The 15,593-nt window shown below is 38.8% G+C and overlaps 1 protein-coding gene across 2 annotated transcripts in view; it reads right to left on the bottom strand.

Moving 5' to 3' along the window:
* The window catches only part of pag1 (phosphoprotein membrane anchor with glycosphingolipid microdomains 1), a 57,303-nt gene that overhangs the window by 15,952 nt on the left and 25,758 nt on the right, over positions 1-15,593 (bottom strand). For both annotated transcript variants that reach the window (XM_084423607.1, XM_084423606.1), the window contains exons 2-3: positions 3,810-3,841; positions 1,973-2,194 (exon numbers count right to left, since the gene is read on the bottom strand). In XM_084423607.1, the coding sequence (XP_084279733.1) occupies positions 1,973-2,139 (167 nt within the window). In that variant the 5' untranslated portion in view covers positions 2,140-2,194; positions 3,810-3,841. The remainder of the gene's footprint in view (positions 1-1,972; positions 2,195-3,809; positions 3,842-15,593) is intronic.

The following is a 15,593-nucleotide window of genomic DNA, read 5'->3' as shown; positions in this document are numbered from 1 at the left end:
GGTCCAAATGAACTTTTGTTAACATTGTCCATGCTGATTTGGGGAACAGAATGAGTGGAATCCTGCAGAATGAATTTATGGTCAGATTAGTTCAAATATGTTCAATGGAGATGAGCGCATGACTCTCATGTTAGTAGCTGAAAACATAAAAATTAGGAAGCATAATTAAATTAGACAAAATATATAATAAGGGTGAAGGGGTGAGGGGATGTGTTGAATTTTGTGATTGATGGCATTCCAGTTCTTTGGAACTCTGGAACTTTCTGAAGGAAATGTGATTTTGCTCATTTATCATGAAATTGTTTCGTATCAGCCTGTTCTATAGTTCTATAATAAATAAAGGTTATTTCAAGAAAAATCTGAATTGATATTCTTTGATATTCTGCCTTTTTTTCCCTCAGAATATCGAGTTTATATCCTGCAATTCTGACTTTTTTTCTCAATTGCGAGTTATTAAAGGTGGTATCAGCGATTTCAGGCCCAAAAATAAATGTTCAAATTCATCTAATCTTTTCTAACGATCCGATAGCTCCCTATTCTGGAGGGAATACCATCGTGTTTATTCAACGACACGAATAGTTATCGGGAAGGCTATGGAAAGGTGGAGAGAACTTAAAGAACTAAAAAAAATTAAATCGAATGCCGAGGTTGCATTGTTTCTTCTGGACAGGTGAGTAGCTGCTAGTGCTGACTTGTCTGGATGTGAACTGTGTGTGAAAATATCCTTCTTGAAAAAATATAAGCGAAGCTCGACTAAACTTGGGTAGCTCTAGCTAACGTAGGCGACATTATGCTGAACAGAATCAATCGTTTTTTTCATGATGCACGAAACGGGAGGGAGGGCCGAGCTAACTGGGTTTGTTTGGGATCTCACTTCAAACACAAACAGAAGTGACGTCACCCACAATTGCTGATACCACCTTTAAGTCAGAATTGAGAATTGTGAGATAAAAATGTTATAGGTTTAAAGGTATAGCGGAGGATTTTCCCGAATTTTAGAAAAGAACCGCCCTCTTCACTTGTTGAAAAAATGCACATGCGCAACACTCTACCTGCTCCCGAGAGGGAACGCCTATTAAACGTATGCACGAGCTAATCATAGCTTACATTAACTTTTACTAGCAGTAATTTTAAATGGATTTCTCCAAATATCATGCCAAACTTTACCTGTCAAGTAGAAACTTTGCGACTGAGGCATCAGTGGGAAGCCCAACCTGTGTTTTGAGCGCACGCCATCGTGTGAATCGTGTGCACGAGCATGGACGACGGCCTTACGTAAATATATCACCAGAATGATTGACACTTAGGAGGACCAATAGTCTTGATGATCCACCCGGAAAAAGAAAATCCTCCGCTATACCTTTAAATTTGATCTATTTAAAATGTTATAGGTTTAAATATTATTTAACTGCAATAGATTATGCCCCCTATTAACTGCACATGTGAATATTATGTAGATGTATTGTTTACATCAAATTCATGCTTTAATAGTAGGGTAATCATTGTAGGTTTCATCAGTCCAGTCTATTCATTTAATGGCTTGCAACCATAAATGTCTGTGTTAAGCTTCAAAGGGCGTCTTCGACAACGGTATTCTGTAAAAATGAAGACCATCTTTTCATCTGACATCCGAAGGCACAACAGGTCATATTTTCTGATATTCCGTGGATCTCCCCATTTTCCTCCACTTTTTACCACAGTTTTTATGCCACCGCAATGTGCGCGCAACTGCAGTGACGTAACCAGGGCCGTAGCTGGGATATCGGGGGTTGTGTGGGGGCCCCTAGAATCCTAAAGATGGGGGCCCCTAGAATCATCACCACCTTTCTACCTGCTAGCGACGGCCCTGGACGTAACTGTGACATCTGCTGTGACAAATGGTCTATAGGTTCGGAACAACGATACAATATTCATGAAAAAAACATGTTTGTACAATACATTTTCTAAAGACGTTTCAAAGAATGTTACTCACCCCTGGCAGCTCGCACACAGCAGCAGGAGGACAGACAGCAGCAGGAAAGCCGTGAGTCCCGTGAGCGTGCCTACAAGTGCCAGCTCCCCTTTAGCCAGCCACGCCACCCCCGCGACCTCTGACCCCACGGCCCCTGACCCCAACATAGCACTCAGAGCAGGAGCCATTATACATCACAATGATGAGTCGCCTTCATCGACCAAATGCACCTCACTGCAGAGGCTGGACACAAAAAAATGGATAGAGCCAGAGAGAAAGAATGGGAGAAGAGAGAAGAATAAAAACAGTTTCAAGGTTTACCAAAAGACCTTTGCACTTGATAGAATCAGCAGGTCAAATCAGCTTAATAAGAAAATCTGAAACCTTATTCTAATCAGAAACATTTTTGCTCCAGATCCTGAGTCAGATCGTTGATATATGTAAGTGAAATAACTGAAATAACTTGATAGATAATCTCAGATTCAAATGACGTCATGTAAGAAACATGCCATCATCCCTCACTGAGGTAGAACTCTTTGTCTACATGAGCTTTGCGAGTCAACATCCACAAGGGGGCAGACTAGTGCAGATGCACAATCCTGTCATGCGGTACTGCAGTGAACTCGGCTCCTTCAGAACAAACGGCTCTTGGACTTTTCACTCAGTAAGCTAAACATGTAGGCTAGTTTTATTTGACAGCAGTCCAAAAAGCCAAGCCAGATTAAACAGAGCCCTGGTCCAGGATGATGTGTGATGGTGGGCCCCACCTCCACAAGCTGAATAGACAGATAACAATCAAATGGCTGGCATCCCAGCGGAGACTGAGGCCCGGGCAGCGCTTCTGATCTTTTGTGTGAGAGGAGATGGACAGCTCAGCTGGCTCTGCGAGGGGTGAGTCTTTCCTCTCAACTTGCTCAAACTCTCCGATAAGAAACAGAAGAATGGAAAGCCACCCAAATTCACCAAGAGCATAACGTTGGCATTCATTCTGAACCGAGGCAAAGTTTTTAATGTTGGAATTATTCAGTCTTTTGGCTTAAAAAAAAAAAATGCTAATACAATCATCCTACTCGTAAAATGAATAGTTAATGCATACCAGAAGAAGTACTGTAGGTTTGTATGAGATGAAAAAGCCAATTGTGCAACTCGAGAAAATATGCAAATGTGACTGAAGCGTAGGCATTTACATAGTAACTGATTCTTAAACTAATTTCGTAAATAATGACTGACAGTGCACAACATCTCCTGCGCATTAGTTTCAGTAGTCTAGGATTCATTTAAATGAAATATAACAATAATGAAAAAAAATGACCTATAACAATTAAAATTTCAATAATTTAACAATTCTCTGATGCTAGCTAATTGCCACATGGCATGCAGGTAAACAACTAAAATATTTAATCTTTTTAGTAAGTGTTTTTAATTGTAATTGTGTTTATTTAAATTGAGCTTTTATTTATTTTAATTTTTATTTTTTTTATTTAATTAATTATTAGCTTTTCATCAACTCACAAACTGCGAACCCCAGTTTGGGAAACCTTGATCTATATCCCTGCTGATAATAATAATAATAATAATAATAAATGTTATTTATTATTTTATTGTTTTATAATTAATGATCACTTATTTATTTAAGAAATAATCAAATACTTGCTCTGGGTCTTCTACGTGTGCCTTAGACTTAGAGGATATCCTAAGACAACATTCGTAACGGATCTTTTTCAAATAAAACTACCACAAAAACCTTGCATACGTAAAATCCATTTGGAGAAAAAAAAAAAAAAACATTTCCCAAAAAGCTGTAAAAACCAAGCCTTGCACAGTTCTCAGTCCCAAATAAAAGACAAACGGGTCCTACCTGAAGATTTGTTTGGCTCCGGTGACTGTTGCCTGCAGGAAAACAGAGAGAGAAGACGATTAGATTCAGGAAGGGAGCTCTGTACCAGACAACCCTAGTGAAAAATGTTTTCAAATACATTTTGGTTAAGGTGTTTTTCACTAGGGAACACATTGTGCAGAACATCTTGACATGTGCAATCCTGAATGATCATAGTCAAACTTACAAACGACTGACTATAAATCACAATCTGTTACATAAAGCATCATATTATAAAAAAAAAAAAAAAACTAGCAAGACGAAGTGACTCTTGTATGCAATGATAAATTCTGCATTCTGGGTCTATTGAAGTCTATGGATCATTGAGCACTTATGAGTCTCACAGCATGACTAAGAGTCTCACAGCATGAGCACATATCATACATCGGCTAAAATGCATGCGAGAACATGAAGAACATGCACCAAGAACCTTTTCTTGATCCTCATAAACACGCTCCAGAGTAACTATAGCAACCATGATCTGAAGATAGTTTGCAATGATTTGCTCTAATGAATGTATTTCAGGGAGTATAACATGCAGATGAAGATACATGGAAACCATAAAAGGAGATTTTGATGTTACTGCCACAGTCCTGTGATTGTCTTAATGTTGCACTTGCTAAAGTGTTCTGAGTGGTTTTTATCATGTTGTTACGTGGTTGCTAAAGGCTGGAAAGCACTATGTGACTGTTTGACTGCATGACCCCTGATTTACAGTCTTAACACTAGTTGCCAAAAGTAGCAGATTTCACAGAAAATCGTGATGTGTATGATGGGTTTTAGCTTGAAAGTTTGATTCCATCCGGTCGGAGGATATCAATCATGTTGAGTATTTTGAGCCGATATTAGAACACAGTCTAAAAGCAACAAGACATGAGTTTGTTCTGTTGTAATGACTTGTAATGACTCAGTCATTTAGTGTATGATGCCCAGTTTTCCCACTGTATCTTTACAAACTCGGAAAGTGCATGATGCCTAGTATTTTCAAATCTGTTCAGATTTTAAAAGTCATGTTTGTGCTGCTTTTTGGTGGTTGCTTACAAGCCCAAGTCCAAAGTACCTATCCCAAAGTCTCTACAATATTTGTCTATGGGATTTTGGTTCCCATTTCATTGTCCATCATCGATCATTCAAATATATAACCCTCTAAATAAAATACCTAAATCAAGCACCAGTAATAAACAACTATAGCTTATGAAATACGGGGTCCATTCTCACTGAAATGTTAGACTGAAAAGTTCTTTGCATGGAATGTTAGGATTGTGTGTTTCATGCCATATAAAATAAGGTACTGGAAAAGCCATTTAATGGGGGAATGTGTTTGGAAAGGCTGCAGTCCCAGCCCGAGGTGAGCAACTGTGGTCCTTGGCAAACACACTTTGTGCAGGCCATTGGTGGATTCTTTGCCAGAATCACTAAGAATCTTCAAGATCCAGATCATGTTTAAGAACTACCTCTTTAGAGCCTTTAATATACCATCAAATAAGATCCCATGTATCTGTGACCGTAAATACGCAGTATCTGGCTGCCAAGGGTCAGAATAGGAAAAAAAGTGTGACAAATACCATACTGTACCTGCCTACAGATATCTGGCATATAGTTACTTTATAGTTACAGAAAACCATACAGCAAAGACTGTCCTCCCCAGGGGTCACAGAGAGGGCTGGATTTTGTGTAAAAGCACAGCTGGATTGCTGCTGAGAACGCATCCGGTAAAGGATTCTCATGCGAACGCCAGCGGCAGCTCTTGAATAAATAATTGCACTGGAGCAGGAGTAATGCAATAAGGAATTTTGTGGATGCTTTGTTATTATAAGTTTTTCTGCTGACAGAAGCTTTGATAATAACTCATCTCCAGCAGGGGAAGGAGCTCGCTCTAAAAAAAGAACATTGCAGCATTTGTAACCCCTAATGGAAATCGTCTGCATTCTGTGTAGCCTAAATTGACGAAATATTTGCAGCAGGAGGTGGTGAGAATAATACAGTTTCCATAGGTGTCAATCAAGAGGCTATTAGCTTATAAAGCACCAACGGTTTCACAGCTTCTCTCTGGCCATGTTAGAGGAGAATGACACATTCGACATATGTCGCATTCTGGCTCTCAGCTGGACACGGGGGTGCATGTCGTCTGTCGTTACATTGCACTCGCTGTGACAGGAAGCTCAGTCTGCTTCAGGGCACTTTTAAGTGATTTAAAGGAAGAAGAGTTCACCCAAAATCAAGAATCGTGTCATCTTTACTCACCTTTATGTCGTTCCAGACACATATGGCTTTATTTGGAACACATAAGGTGATTTTTTTATTATATTCTAGCCTTTATTTCTATGTAATGAAGGTGAATGAGGAATGAAGTTGTCAAAATGCTCCAAAACGTGCACTACATTTCAAGTTTTTCATCTGAAGTCATGTGATAGCTTTATGTAAGGAACAGACCACTGTTTACTGAAAATCTTGACATTTGCCCAAGATCACGAATTTATGAAAGCAGTGGCAAGTTCTTTTGAATAAAATCTTTTCAATGAATTGCGTGATCCAGTTCACAAATCGAGTCTCAACGATTAACGCTTTTATACAGCAAGGACGCATTAAATTGTTCAAAAGTGACAGTAAAGAAGACATATATGGTACAAAAGATTTCTATTTCAAATAAACACTGCCCTTTTGAACTTTCTATTCAATAAATGTAATTTAAAACGACATTTTAAAATATACATGAATTGTAATAATATTTTACATTATCGCTGTATTTTTGATCAAATAAATGCAGCCATTATGAGCATTTTGACCCCAATCTTTTGAACGGTATTTTAGACAACTTTTGTATCCTTTTTGAAGCTTGAAAGCTCCAGTCCCCATTCGTTATAACTGAACAGAAAATTGAAATAAAAAATAAAACAGGTCTGGAATGGCATGAGGGGTTAGTAAATGATCACACTATGTTACATTTTGGCTTAGCTAGCCCTTTAAGACCCAACACAGCTCTTTTTTAAAACGCAACACTGCAGCTTATGTGCAACAACATACTGCAACATCCTCAGTTTCACAAAATGACCAATATGACAACAGGCAGGACACAGTTGTCCGCCCAACCCCCTCCTCATCACCAGACTGAGGCCAATTCACAGTGAGAGAAGGAGAGAACACTGGCCATCTTGAGTCTGGATGCAACAAGGCCACGTGTCTGGGTGAAAACAGAGGGATGAGCGAAAAGGACAGCCTGTTTTGAAGAATAAATCTGATCCTCACTGTATCCACATATACCCTTTACAGACAGCTAATGAACTGTGTAAGGTTTCATTAAGACGAGTCTTGGGGGCAGATGAACAGGAAGCAATTTCCTTGGGTCAATGGTTTGTCATCTGTGCCTTACAGCAACCGACCATCCAATCAGCGAGCTCGTAGTCGAGCGCGAGCCAGAGGGCCCTTCCAATTAAAATGGCCACATTTGATCAACTGACTTTGTGTCTCTATGGCAACCGCACTCATCCCATGGGTTAATCAGCTGGCATGGAAATCGATCCCCTGATGGTTTGCATATAAAGAGAACTTGCAGCGGCATGTACTAATGACGCGGCTAATAACAATCTGCGCGAAGGTCAGACGGCCTAGAATTGCTGCATCACCACAGAGAGACTATAAAACACAGATCAGAGGAAGTGATTGTTTGCTGAACACTATTACATTTCACAGATAGGTTGAAAGTGTGTGTTTGGATTGATGTCCTTCTCTGAAATGTGACAGATGTTTAAAGAGGGCACGTTTCTCTCGGAAAGCCCATGAGTTATGAAACCACAGTTTCAGCTTCCCGTGCTGTGTGTGTTGGAGTGTGTACGCAACAGCTGTGCCTCTCTGTTCTCCCACAGACAGACCGATGTACCATTAAAGCCCGTCTCCGGAGACACTGTCATTTCCTACTGCACGTACCACGAGTCTGCCTTGACCTCCCGCAAATCTACACTCAGTAACCACACACAGAGATGCATCGACACAGGGTATGATGGGAATGGAATAATAATTTACTGATCATTGAGTTTTATGTACTAGGATACTGCCTGCTGAAATAAGCATACTATATGCTGGTTTGCTGGTCTTAGCTGGTTTAAGGGTGTGTTCACACTTGTAGTTTGGTTCTCTTGGTTGTTTTGGTCAGGACCAAAAAATAAAATGATACATTTAGGGTGTGTTCACACCATAGACTGTAAAAATATATGGGCGTAGTGTCCGTGACGTCACCCGTAGGTTTCTGAAGAGCATTTTTGAAGCCAAAAGTGGGCGGAGCCGGTCGACGCCATCTTGGCGCGTCACTCCCGGATAACCGAAAATGGGCAAAGAGGCGGGATTAGCTGAGGTGACGTGATGGCTAACAGACGGCTAGTAGTGACATCAGCGGCAATCCACATGTCACTCAAGTGACCACGCCCTTAATTATGCAGAACTTTAAGCCTTAATATAATTTAAACGGATGAGTTATAAAAAATAAATAAAAAACCACTCATCTCCACTACAAATAGGAAAAAGAGGCTACAATTTGCATGAGCTCACCAAAATTGGACAGTTGAAGACTGGAAAAATGTTGCCTGGTCTGATGAGTCTCGATTTCTGTTGAGACATTCAGATGGTAGAGTCAGAATTTGGCGTAAACAGAATGAGAACATGGATCCATCATGCCTTGTTACCACTGTGCAGGCTGGTGGTGGTGGTGTAATGGTGTGGGGGATGTTTTCTTGGCACACTTTAGGCCCCTTAGTGCTAATTGGGCATCGTTTAAATGCCACGGCCTACCTGAGCATTGTTTCTGACCATGTCCATCCCTTTATGACCACCATGTACCCATCCTCTGATGGCTACTTCCAGCAGGATAATGCACCATGTCACAAAGCTCGAATCATTTCAAATTGGTTTCTTGAACATGACAATGAGTTCACTGTACTAAAATGGCCTCAGACCCAATAGATCTCAACCAATCAATGCCACGTAGAATTAAGGCAGTTCTGAAGGCAAAAGGGGGTCAAACACAGTATTAGTATGGTGTTCCTAATAATCCTTTAGGTGAGTGTAGACCAAAACCACTTTTTCTACCAGGCTGTAAACATTTTATTTATTTATTTTTTCGCTGTAAAGTTGGGTATTTAAACATGGGGGTTCTATGGCATTGACACTCTTTTGGAGCCTGTCTCTAGCGGCCAGTAGATGAATTGCAGTTTAAGTCACTTCCGTGTTGGATTCAAGAGAGAGATCAGAAGGTTGCCGCTTGGTTCACACTTGGCATGTTTAGTTCAATTAAAACGAACCCCTGGTGTGATTGCTCTGTTAGCGCGGTTCATTTCAATAAGTGTAAACGCTACCATCCAAACCCTGGTGCGCACACCAGTGCACAAACAAGCAAAACGAAACCACTGAAAAGATGGGTCTCGGTCCGCTTCCAAACAAACTCTGCAGTTCGAATGAAATATGAACGCAACACGGACAAAAGACATGTAAACAAACCAAAAACAGGACATGATGTCACAAGATGCGAGCCTAAAAAGGACAGAGTGCTCAACATACCGTTTTTTTATCGTAGTCACAATGTTGCTCATTACAGTTTGGTACAGGCATCAGAACTGCGTCTCCTCACAGCAGATCTTCGTTTGTGTGTGTAACGGATAAATTCCTGTTGCTGTTTTGACTCCTTCACATATTTTATAAACTCAGCTGGTCAAAATACCATTATATGTAGGCAAAGCACATACAACAAGCGCATTTAGCCCTGCACACAGTATTGTTTTGGATGTTAGATAAGTAGACTTAAGTAATCTTAAATCTCATTAATATTATATTATCTACATAATACATATTATATACAAGTACAGTTTATTCAATTACTTAGATTTTAAATCACACTGCAAGTGCGCATTCAATAAAATTAAATACACTTCTTTTTCACAAGGGTTTAGCACAATACAAATGAGGAACGATGTTGCCAATTTATCATAAGAGCCACAATATTTACAGTACACATTGCCAAGTGTTAAGTGTAAGCAATAGTGCACAAGCTAAAGCAAGAATAACAAGATGCATTACCTAGATTAACATTAACCTATGAATCTTTTTAAATAGAATGAATGCTAAACTGTATAACTATTAAACCAGGCATGACGTTTATTTTGTAATGAACAACTCGGACTGAGTGTTACTGTTCCACTAGAAGTTGTGAAGATTATTTAAACACAAAAAACACTCTAAACCACAGCAAAAACAAGACTAAACCTATAAAAAACAGTGTTTTAACCACCTGAAAGTGGTTAAAAATGCAGTAAATGATGCAAGTGTAGGGTTTTTGTGAGGGTGGGTGAGGGGTGCATGTGAAAGTGATCCTGTATTTGGGATTTGGTGTATTTGGCCGTTTGGTACAGACCCCTTATTCCCTTTTCCTCTCTGATTTAGCTTCTTTTTCTAGTATCCTCTGCTTTTGACCAAATTAAATGAGCAAAGCCTTGGTTCACTTGGCTGTCGGTCCAAATCAGCTTGTGTAAACCTATTCCACTCACTTTTCTGCTTTCTCTCTCACACTTTAGTAAACACTGGAGAAAAAAGCAGGCTATGCCAGTTCGAGTAAATAAATTTGACACTGCTTATTTAGAGGAGAAAGAGAAATCAGCTGAAAGCAAAGCACTCTGGGGCAATTTGTGCTATTTTTGCACAAACTGTCTGTACAAATTGAGTTCAGCACAGATTTTGTAGGCTTGTTTGCACGTTACCTGATTAGCAAATTCCTTTAGTGAACTGGACACTAAAGCATGAGCAAATAAATGACGCTACCAGTGGGCGCAATTCATTCTTATTGAATTCCCCTTCTCTGTATTCAGCACAAACAAAGAGGAATCAAATTTCCCTGCCATTGTGGTGGAGATAATGCTCAGGTGCTAATCAAGCTGAGCAAGAAAATGATAACAGTGCTGTGGATAGTAGATGCAAAGATTTGCCAGAGAGACTGCATCATTTTAAAATGCTAAGCACATTCAGCGCTGACAGATGAACAGTGACATGTTATAGGGAGCGTCCCAGATTATTCTTGACCTTTATCTCATTCCTCAACAAATTTAGACTAGATCAGAACCACTGAACTGTGTTGACAACGGCCAAACAATGCTTGCACTCTGCAAAAAGAGGCCCACCCTACTGTAAATGTGTGTGTGACTGTCAGAACTCAGTCAAGTGTATTTCCACACACTTGTAGTGAGACTTCAAGTAATCATGAATGCAAAATGTCTGCCAAACTACCACTTTATCAAAACAAGATTTACAAAATATTAGGTAATAAAAAATACCTGATAACCAGACTACCTGATCCACTCGCTCAACTTTACTGTAGTAAACGCTGCACAATGTCAAGTGGAAATACTGGTTTAATTCAGCCATACAGTATGTTTGAACCAGAAACTGATTCATAAAAAGTGGAAGAGTGAATTATACAGGGTCGTCTACAAGTCGATGTATCAGAATGGTAATGGGTTTAATGTATCGCTCTCTAACGCCAGACACACAACGGTAATTAATATGATTAGCCTTTTGTTTGACTACGTTAAGCAAACAGCTAATAACGTGTTGCTAATGTTACACAAACCATGTTCCCGTTCGCCATCTCAGTCTGCCTTCTAAAAATCAATATCCTTAGAAATGCTTTGAACAACTTAGTCAGTAGAGAAAGGCATATAGTTCATCATAACATTGTATTATGCTATATTGCTAAATGTACACAATTTTTCATATCAACAGAAAAACATACCAGGATGGCCTGGCTTCTCTTGAGACTCCCCTGCTTCAGATCATAGTTAATGATATCCTAAAGCCTGCCCACATGTTGACGGGATTGGTTACAACATTTTTGTGACCGAGAACAACAGCGATTTCAAACCGCGTTTTTGAGACTGTCTTTGGTTCACTGCAGTTTTAAGAAGAAAATACACAGCAATGATGAATTTGGACATGGTTTGTCTTAAAGCATATTAAAAACACCACATAGACATATAAACAGCATTAAACAGGGAGTCTTCAATTTTGTGAGGGGTAGAACTGATCCAAAGCGACTTACATTGTTCAAGGTATACATTTTAATATACATTCTCTATAAGAATTTAATCCTGATGTTGCGAGCACCAAATCTGTAGAGACAGAGTGATCTGTCTCTATTGTTATATGCAGATTCAGAATACCACAAATATTGTCCTATTTGGTCTTATTTTTCAACTTCTAATTCTGAAATTGATAATTATTTATCAAAATGAATTAAAAAAAATTAATTAATTTTAAAATAATTTTAAAATAAATATTTAAAAATATTTTTTGAATAAATATTTTAAAATAATTGTCAAATAAATATTTTAAAATAATTTCTAAAATATTTTTTTTAATTGTATTTTCTAAAACTATACAAATAAAGCATTTTCATGCCAATAAAGCACACTAAATTGAAACAGACAGAGAAAGAGAGAGAGGGGGGAGGAGGAGAAAGGGTTGTCTTGGTGAGACAATGTTTATTAGATTAACAGGCTGAACATGCCTCTCAATGAGAACCCATATAACTTTGATTGATAGAGATGCCGATAACTTTGCTGCCTGACACTGGAGCTCCGGTGAGAGGCATCGCTGTGCAGATAAAGGGATTAGCACACAGTATGAGAATAACTCCTGCCCTGCTCTCTGTCTGCTCTGCAGGGAAGGTACAAGTGTAACACCTTTCAAGGGATTAATCACAATACAGAGCATCAGAGCTTCCTTCCTGTGAATATCCCATCATCATCATCATCATCATCATCATCATCATCATCTTCTTAGTCACATATTAAAACCTTTGAACCGAGCACGACCACGCCCAATCACCAGTCCAGTTTATACACATCTCAGCCTACCAGAGAAGCTCCTGCTGGGCAATGAGCTTTTAATGCAGCAAATAAGGAATGCACTGGACACATGACATGGGAGTATCATATTTCTTAATAAGGGCTCTTAAGTTCAACAACGGCAAAATGGATTTATTAAAAGCTATCTGTAAACGCCTAAACGAAACCCCACCCCATCCTTTTAACATGCACTTATTCACCACAACTGATGACTTGTCTGATTTCATGTTGAAAGGAAGATATGAAACTGTCCAACAACTGACAAGTGGTTTGTTCCACCCTTATAGGAGTATAGCTAACAATTAATAACAATTCTTTCAGAAATCAAATATTCTAAAGATACATCTCATGATTATATATATATCCACGTGTATATATGTATACACTCTGTGTGCGTGTGCGTGTGTGTGTGTGTGTAAACCTTTACTCTCAAATAAGTGTTCATCTCTTAATTCTTGCAACACACACATGTTCTAAATACTTGTTTATCTTTTTAGGGAGTTTTTTCTTGGCACTGTAATTCAGAGCTAACTAGATGTATGACACTATAATCGACCTTTGACTTGAAATGAAATAAGCAATAATAATCTTTTGGGGGGGGGGGGGGGGGGGGGGGGACTGACTATTAACTTAAAGACAATGTTAACTTAATAGAAAGTAAATGCTTATCCTGTCAAAGATCCTAGAGGGGCGGTCACAGTAATCTATAATTCTTTACTCAGTAGTGTTCATAAGCCTTTAAAGATACTATCAACGTGGGATTTGGAACTTTCTTGGTGGTTTTGAACAGTGTGGTCAAACCTGGGCCTTACTTCTAAAAACCTTAGTCACGTACTTATTCATTTTAAGACTATCCGTCGTTTCTACTACACACCTTATAAGCGATATCGCATGAAACTTATACCCTATCCATACTGCAGTTTCTGTAACACTGACGCCACTGGTACATTTCTACATATGTTTTGGGACTGTCCAACTATTCTGGAAGTATGTGGTTGTTATGTTACATGATCTAACAGGTCTATATTTGGATTTGGACCCCTGTTTACTATTATTGAATGATGATTCAAAGTACCAATTTTCTTTACGTGACAAAAAAAGTGTTGATGGCAGGGTTCACAGCTGCAAAAAAAGCTATTTTACAGCAGTGGATAACCCCAGATACAAACTTGAAGCAATTTTGGATAGTCTCATTTCATTACATAGTTTGCCTTGAGTGTACAACTGCAAAGATCAATAAGGCAAAGACAACCACTGTAAACACCTGGATGAATATAGCCTCTGCCCTTAAAGAGCTTCTTTGAATATTCTACAGTCAATGTGAGTTTGCTGCCAGTGTTTGTTAAGTGTGTTGTGTTCTGTGCGGATGTGTGTTTTTTATTTTACTTTTATTTTCATTTTATTTCCATTCTCATCCGAATGCTCTCTGTATGATATGTATTGTTTACTGATTGAAAATAAAAAATCATAATCACAAAAAAAAAGAAAGTAAATGCTTTCCAGATAGAATATTAATATTTAAGATAAATAAAAGACAAATTATTTGTCTTCATAATATCATTATACTATTAGAACACTAAATAGGCCATCAAATCGTTGTAGGCCTATTTGGGGGTCCTTGAAATCAAAGCTTCAAAATCCCTGTTTTATAACAATGTGTTCATACCCGGGATTCATAATGAATAATATTTCACCATCAAGTCATCAAAGTAACCGGAAAAATGCTTTCGCCCCTCCACCCTTCCTTGTGGTCGTCTTGAAATGCGAGCAGAGAGGGTTTCTGCAGAATTGGGCTGCACCTCCATGTGATTTATTTGAAGGCGGGGGAGGGGAAGCTCCTCATAACAGTATCACCCCTCCTCCGTCTGATTTATTTGATTTAGTACACGTGGAGTGGGGGTGCTGGTCAAACAAGTGTGTGTCTGTTGCGTGTTTGTGTATGTATGTATGTGTGTGAAGACGGGGGGTTTAGCACATAGCTCTCCTGGCGATTACACTGACCTTTCCAACACACCATTTTTCAGCAGAGCCACCACAGGGTATGAATCCATATTGCTTTTGTTAGGATGTCTCTTTCTCTCTATATCTCTATATCTCATCACATCCTCTGCTTACACAATATGTATCATCAAGCAATATCAGCCTGTAAAGATGGGAAATATGGAAGCTGTACGACCTCAGCGTGAAATGAAGGGTCATTTGAATGACAATAAAGATTATAATGGTGGAAATGCACCAACACAGCCTGTTTGGTATCATACTGTACATGCAATATACAAGACTTTATCAAACTAGCTATTATCTGATTTAAGTTTGTATTTAGGTAATTTTAACACATTCATTTAGTACAGGTGACCCAAAAATGAAAATTCCATCATCATTTACTCTTCATGTTGTTCCAAATCCAAACCTGAATTACTTGTTTTCTTCGGGAACAAAAAAGAAGATTTTTTTTGTCTTTGTTGTTTTTGGTCGTCACCACTTTTGAATAAGAAACAATCAAGACTATAAAACTCGTCAAAAAACGCGCACACACTCAATCACCATGTGATGAAGCACATCACATTTTTGACTTTATTGATTCTGCTTTTATTCGTAATGCAATGGACCGGTCAACGGGACATAAATTAATCCTTAAAGGATGGGACTTTATGGGACATTTGCACAAAAAGAATAAATAACTTACCGTAGCCTATTTTATAAGTCGCTCCAGAGTCGCATATCAGTCAAAAAATGCGCCACGAGGAAGAAAAAAAACATATATAGCCTAATTCGCACTGGACTAAGTCGCATTTTTTTTAAAAATTTATTTCACAAAAAATGTTACAGACAGTTCTCCGCTACGGACGTGAGCGCTCTAAAGCGGCACTAAAAGAATGTTTTA

This window comes from Rutilus rutilus (assembly GCF_951802725.1).
Source record: "Rutilus rutilus genome assembly, chromosome: 11".
NCBI lineage: Eukaryota > Metazoa > Chordata > Actinopteri > Cypriniformes > Leuciscidae > Rutilus > Rutilus rutilus.
The sequence above is the reverse complement of the archived record's forward strand: the minus strand, read 5'-3'. Positions and strand labels throughout refer to the sequence as shown.